Source organism: Arachis hypogaea, chromosome 19, assembly GCF_003086295.3.
Source record: "Arachis hypogaea cultivar Tifrunner chromosome 19, arahy.Tifrunner.gnm2.J5K5, whole genome shotgun sequence".
Lineage (NCBI taxonomy): Eukaryota > Viridiplantae > Streptophyta > Magnoliopsida > Fabales > Fabaceae > Arachis > Arachis hypogaea.
In genome coordinates this window covers 157,164,017-157,171,074 of record NC_092054.1, presented here as the reverse complement: position 1 = coordinate 157,171,074, position 7,058 = coordinate 157,164,017, and the positions used below count along the sequence as shown (strand labels likewise).

At 32.3% G+C, this 7,058-nt stretch overlaps 1 protein-coding gene across 1 annotated transcript; it reads left to right on the top strand.

Annotated features, from left to right (window-relative positions):
- Positions 1–2,044: 2,044 nt before the first annotated feature.
- LOC112776956 (magnesium transporter MRS2-3) lies at positions 2,045–3,663 on the top strand. Its single transcript, XM_025821236.3, has 3 exons — positions 2,045–2,653; positions 2,945–3,112; positions 3,190–3,663. The coding sequence occupies exons 1-3, from the start codon at positions 2,108–2,110 to the stop codon at positions 3,463–3,465; spliced, it is 990 nt and encodes a 329-aa protein (XP_025677021.1). The 5' UTR covers positions 2,045–2,107; the 3' UTR covers positions 3,466–3,663.
- The last annotated feature ends 3,395 nt before the right edge of the window (positions 3,664–7,058 follow it).

The following is a 7,058-nucleotide window of genomic DNA, read 5'->3' as shown; positions in this document are numbered from 1 at the left end:
TTTGTACACTACTCTTTTTAATTTGTTTCTGCTATGGATTTTAAAAGCCAGTGTGACACTTTAGTTTCTTCATCCATAATTTCAATACCATTGTATTCCCTCTTTCCCCCTTTAATTTCATGCTATGAAATAAAATCCATTAGTCTTATTATTTTCGGAACCTAAAATATGCACTTAGAAAAAAGTAATATAAAAAAATGATAGAGAAAAAAAAATATCATTACATCGTTATTAACTCAAAGATTAAATTCATCCAATGATGTACAATAATGCTAACAATGCATGCTTTTTATTTTTAGATAAATTACATATGGACAAATTAGCAGGATAATAAAAATCAATTAGCATATATTTTAGATGTGCAGCTTTTAAAGTTGAATGTGCAAACTTTTTAATTTATGGATGCATTATTTTTTCTAAAGAAGAAAAGTATGGAGAGAGAGGGATAACAAAGATGGATGTCTAAATAATATAGTAATGGGTGTAAAATGTACAATAATTTTACATTATGAGCAAATTTAATTTATGTTTTGATGAATGATGAGTCAATTAGTTTATCAAAACGAAAAATTTTAGATATTCAACACTTTTTTTTTATTTTGCCTAATATTCAAATAATATTAACTATTTTTTTTTCTTTTTCACACTAAAAGTGTTGATTTCAAAGCATTATTATTTGGTAATGCTACAAAGACAATAACTCAAAGTTATTTTATTTAATATTACTCAATTATTCCAGTAGTAATTAAAGAATGCAAAACAAAATAAATGATAACTAAAAAATACAAAATCAAATAAATTATAATTAAAAAATATAAAATTAAATAAAATAATTTTAAATTTCTTTAGGTTGAGTTTTTATTGTCTGTGAAATATTATTGTTTATAAAATAAAAGTAATTATTAAAATAGTCAACAAATTATAACTCGAATGAAATTTTAATTAATGAAAGAATCTGATATTAATTATTGTTTTGAGAAATATAGGAAGGAATAACGAAATATCTAACGTAAAAAGGTAGCTAACAATACATAGAAGGAATTAAAAAACAAAATTAACTAGTCATGCTACAAGCCAATTCGTGGAAGAAGTGAACGTGAAAAATGAAATTGTTATAGACAACCTAATTTTTTGTATTAATGTTTAATGTTAAATATGATCTAATTAGAGAAATAACACTTTTCATTTAATAATAATTATTTAACAAAAAAGTGATTATTCATATAAAAATGTAAAAAATACTAAAAAGTCATTAAAATTTATTATTTTTGACAATTATTTTTATTCATTAATCTAATTTTTAATATAATAATTTAATATATATTTTTAAAATTTAACATATATAATCGATTAAATCATGTTATTTTTGTCAAAATTATACTAGACAAATTGATTTAACCGAAAAAATGGTAAATCAAATCTTGAACTGATCTAAATTAATATTATTTTTTTTATAAAAAATGACTACAATATCCTTATTATAGAGAATGATTAAAATACTCTTATTATATATATATATATATTTAAAAATTCTAAATCCTGATTCTCAAAATTAATATATATAATAGAAGTATTTTAGTCATTTTCTATAATAGGGTATTGTAGTCATTTTCTATAAAAAATAATATGAATTTAGATTAATTCAAGATTTATTCACTATTTTTCGGTCAAATCAATTTGTCTAGCCTAATTTTGACAAAAATAACACGATTTAATTGATTATATGTATTAAATTTTTAATTATTAAAAAATATTTTTATAAAAAGACATTTTCAACGTCTTTATTTGAGTGGCTTCTTTAATTTAAATGTCGATGTTGGTTATAGTCTCTATTTTATTTTTCGTTATTAAAAATATTAAAAAATTATTAAAATATATTAATTTAATTTTTAATTAATTATTAATATTTAAAAATATGAAATAAAATATATCATTAATTTATTAAAAAGGAAACTACACTAAAAAAATTAATTTTAATGTGCTGACATTTCTCTTTCGTTGTTGGTATTAGTATAGCAAGATCCAAGAATGAAAATTGTGGGTGGCATGCGTTAAGTTCCCGCCTAAAAAAAAAAAAAACAAAAGAGACCGAATCTCAAGAAAATGCATGCATGAAATGATAATGATGATGAATAGGAGGAGATCAGGAATTAAAAGGGAGTGGGCGGTGGCAGTGGTGGGGGCTGGCGGAGAGATGGAGTCGTTGGAAGCAGGGAAGCAGGAGATAATGCGGAGGACGCGGGTGGCGGCGCGTGACCTGAGGCGGATGCTCTCCTCCTCCAGCAGGACCACCATAGCTGGCAGAGAGTGCGCCATAGTCATCAACTTGGAGCACATCAAATGCATCATCACTGCCAATGAAGCTCTCTTCCTCAACTCCAGGGATCCCTCTCTCGTCTCCCTTCTTCACCACTTTCATAACCGCATCATCCTCCCTCCTTCCTCATCCACCAACATCCTTCCATTTGAGTTCGTTGCTCTCGAAGCATGCCTTCACGCTTCTTGCACCGCCTTAGAAACTCACTCTAATATATTGCACCAGGAAGCTCATACCGCCTTCTATAAACTAACCTCAGAGATTAATATTCTCAATTTGGAGCGCGTTCGCCAAATTAAGAACCGCTTACTTGCCCTTACTTGTCGTGCTCAGAAGGTAATTAAATTCAGGTGGAGACTCACTTGTAGATATTTACACGTGAAATTAGTAGTTAAAAATTGAGATATAACTGTTCTTAATTATTAATTGGTGATCACGTGAAGTTGATATTGAGATTCGTTAGATGATTTGACTGAATTTTCATCTAACGGGCTCTCAGGTGTCAACTTCACGTGAAGTCAACCGTACCTAAGTTTCCACCTTATTAATTTCACGTGAAGATAACTAAACTTGATTAGTGCTAATTTATGATTGATATGTAACTAATGCAAGCTAATGTTCCAGCAGGTGAGGGATGAGTTAGAGAGGTTGCTGGATAATGATGAAGACATGATTGAGATGTATCTTACAAACAAGTTACGTTCTGAAGATGCTGTGAGCAACATAGCGGAGCTTGAGATGCTCTTGGGAGCATACCTTGTGCAAATCGGTGGAACTCTCAACAAATTATTCACGGTACGAAAATTGAAAACCTTTTAGTTGAAATTATTTATGTATATATGCACGATGTATGGCTAACAAGATGAATGAAGGTGAGGGAGTATGCGGAAGAAACAGAGGAGTACATAAACGCGATGCTGAAGGAGAAACAGGACAAGCTGCTGCAAATGGCAGTGAGAGTGGGCACGGCAAATGTGATTGCGGAGGCCTTCATTACCGTCGTGGGTATTTTTACCATCAACATTCACATTGACCTGTTTCAAAAGCATGCCTTGCTTCCATGGATTGTAGGTGGCTGTGTTGCTTCTTCCATATTCCTCTATGTCTTTGCCATTGTTTGGTACAGGCACAAACACTTGCTGGATTAGCCACTGCTGCTCTTCTGTGGACAAAACAATCATTTTTTATGTACCCTACCTTCAATTTCAGCTATTTCAAACTAATTGCTATAGTATTGCTCTAATTCTTTCTTGACTCTTATGTGTCAAGATATACCGTCTAAAATATACTTTTTCTCCTAAAGTTTGCTCTTTTTTTTAAAAAAATATTTGTAATGTTGAATTTCATTTAATTGTCTCTAATTTCGATTTATTTAATTTTGTTTTTTAACGTTTTTATTTATGTTCAAATTATCTCTAAAAATTTTTAATTTTGTCCTTAATATTTTACATGAAGTTAATGTTCAAAGATAATTTTAGCACAAATAAAAAATGTTAAGAATAAAATTAAATGTAATTAAACGTCATATTTTATCCTAATTATAATAATTTGAAAATAAAAAATATAACACATACACAAAAAAATTAATTACAATATTTTTATATTATATATTGTTTTATATATTCTTAATCTAAGATTTTGTATTTCAATTCTCAATATATAATCTAGCTAATTTAACTATTGATTTTTAGAAATAATACTTTACTCTATCATATTCTTTTTAATTTTGTATAAATAGTATATACAACTCTGCTAAAAAGATAATAAAAAATTTAAACAATGTGAATAATGAGATGCAGATTTAGCTCATACATATAAAAAATAAAAAGTATTTTACAAATTATTTAAATTAAAAAATTCACTTAGTTATTCCAAAAAAATAACCATTCCAAATCTTAATTTACTAAAATATTTTACTTCAATACCCTTTTTTTTCTCAACAGGCTATCACTCCCCACCTTCACCAATAATCATCCCATTCACCGTCGCTACTTGATTTGCCACACGTCGCCACCAGTGTCACTCACCCCTAATAAAAATAATCATCTACTAAAGACAAAAATAAGAGTTAAATCTCAAAGTAGTTTCTAAATTTTCATCCAAACATCAAAGTGATCCTTGAAATTAATAATTACCCAAATTCGTCCCCGAAATTGTCCTTTGAGACTCATAATAGTCCCTAAATTAATTTCCGTCCATCCTTATCATTGGAGACGACTGAAACGACGTCGTTTTGTAGTTATTAAAAAAAAGAAAGAAAACCCAAGCCTCCCCTTCCCCAACTCGAGCCCCTTCCCCTTCTCTTTTCCTTCCCCTTTCTCTCTGTTGTCGCTTCTCGTCGGCCTCCGTCACGGTATTGCACCGCACCGCACGCTGCACCTTCATCAGCATGAACCTGGATTCTTTCTACCTGGCACACAATGAGGAATGTAATAAGCTTATTGAAGGTGGAACAATCTAAATTGTGGAGGTATTTACTGCTTCATCTTGCCAGCTGGATGTCTCTTTCTCTCGCTCTGTCTCTTTTTTTTTTGTTAATTATTGCATTTTGATTTAGTGAGAATGGAATCCATCCAGATCTTGATTCTTCATTTTGGGAGATGATCTTGATACTTGTGTCAACAAAGTTTCTTACTACTAGAATAGCTTCTTGATGAACAACTTGTTTTCTGTTTATGGTATGTGTTTGGGAAAGGGTCTCAGGCATAGGAAGAGGAAGGAGAAGGAGAAGGGCATTAGATTGGTGAGAGTTGAAATCCATTTTGGTCCCTGAAATTTTCGACCGACTTCAATTTCGACCCCCAAATTTATAGTTACCCAATTAATACCCTCAAATATTAGATTGTGTCCCACGTTTGTCCTTGTAGCTATTTTCGTTAACGGAGATCTGATGTGGCACGTTAAGTTGATAAAGTGTGTATCCACGTGACACCCAACTTGCCAAAATGGATGTGTAATGAGTGAATGATGTGGCAAAAGTTGAATGAACTCAATTTTTTCAGCAAAGTCTCGAATATATTGGGAAAAGAGGGTTGCAAATTGAGTTCATTCAACTTTTACCACATCATTCACTCATCACACATCCATTCTACTAAGCTGGGTGCCACGTGGATACATATTCTGTCAACTTAACGTGCCACATCAGATCTCCGTTAACGGAGATAGCTACGGGAGCAAGCGTGGGGTACAATCCAATATTTGGGGGTGTTAATTGGGTAACTATAAATTTGGGGTCGAAATTGAAGGCGGTCGAAAATTTCAGGGGCTAAAATGGATTTCAACTCGATTGACGAAGGAGAAGGGGAAAGAAAAGGGAAAGGGAAAATGGGGATGGGTTGGGGAAGGGAAAAGGGAGCGTCGAAGGGAAAGGAAAAGGGGACTGGGGAAGGGGAGCGTGTTTTACTTTTTTTTTAAATAAATATAAAACGACGTCGTTTCAATTTTTTCTAATAGCAAGGATGGACGGAAATTATTTTAGGGATTACTATGAGTCTCGGAGGGTAATTTCGGGGACGAATTTGAGTAATTATTAATTTCAGGGATTATTTTGAGGCTCGAGTGCAAGTTCATGAACTACTTTGAGAATTAACTCCAAAAGTAATCATCTGCATACCTAATAAATTGAATATCTAACCTATTTTAATTATATATAACTGAACCAATCTAATCAAAATAATCATCCACATAAGAACTAAAATAACTATCCGCATACCTACTAAAATGACCATCTTAAACTGGCCATTGAAATAGGAGAAAAAGGAGATGAATGAACACAAGAGCCAACAAAAGAACGAACAAAATACAAGAAGCCAACAGAGAAGGATGTGGAGCAGCGCCGCAAGTGCAGAGGTTGTGACCATTGGGAAGACAATGCTTTGGGTTTGCAAGAACCTGAGAATGGACTGAAGAAGGCCATTCGCGAAGATGCTTGGGATTAAACAGCGGGCATACTTGCCATCTTGGTTGGCTATGGCTTTGTCTTGGCGCATCGCAATTAGAATAGGCCGATGCATCAATAAAATCTGCTGCGGTGGTAGCTGGGATTCTTGCCGGCCGGGGGGTTGCCAGAGCGTCGGAGGGGACGCATCGGGAAGAAAGGAAGTGGAGATCACTGAAATACAGAGAAACAAGGGGCATAATATGAGGTGGCTGTGGTGTGTGCGGGAGATCGCAGCAACAGCGGTGGGAAATAATGCGGACGTCAGAACTTTCTGCCGGGAGCAGTAGTTGCAACGACACAGGATTAGGCTGCAGCAATAAAAGAAAATATCGGAGACTGGGAGGAAACAAAAATATTAAGAGTAGCCATCTGTAATAGAAATGGCTTAAACTGCAAATTCTAATTTTATAAATTTTAAAATTTTGTAATTAGATAATTAATTTAAAAATCTGAATTTTAATTATAATTGACCTTTCAATTTTAAATAATTATTCACATTATTCATTCAAGTCATTATTTTTCCATACTTTCTCTACTACATAATATAAATAGATATTAACATTAGTTTTAAAAAAAAACAGACACACACTACAATTAGCGATTTTAATTTTTTGTGTGGGAGAGAGAAACATGTATGACAATATGGTGTGAGGAGAGAGGTGTTTTATTTGTCTATGGGATGACACAAATCGGAGGCACCGATTTGTTTGCATTGTTTTATTTTTTAAACAAATAATTACAAATCGGACGGTCCGATTTGTGATTTCGAAAATAAAAAAAATGTAATGTTAAAATCCGACC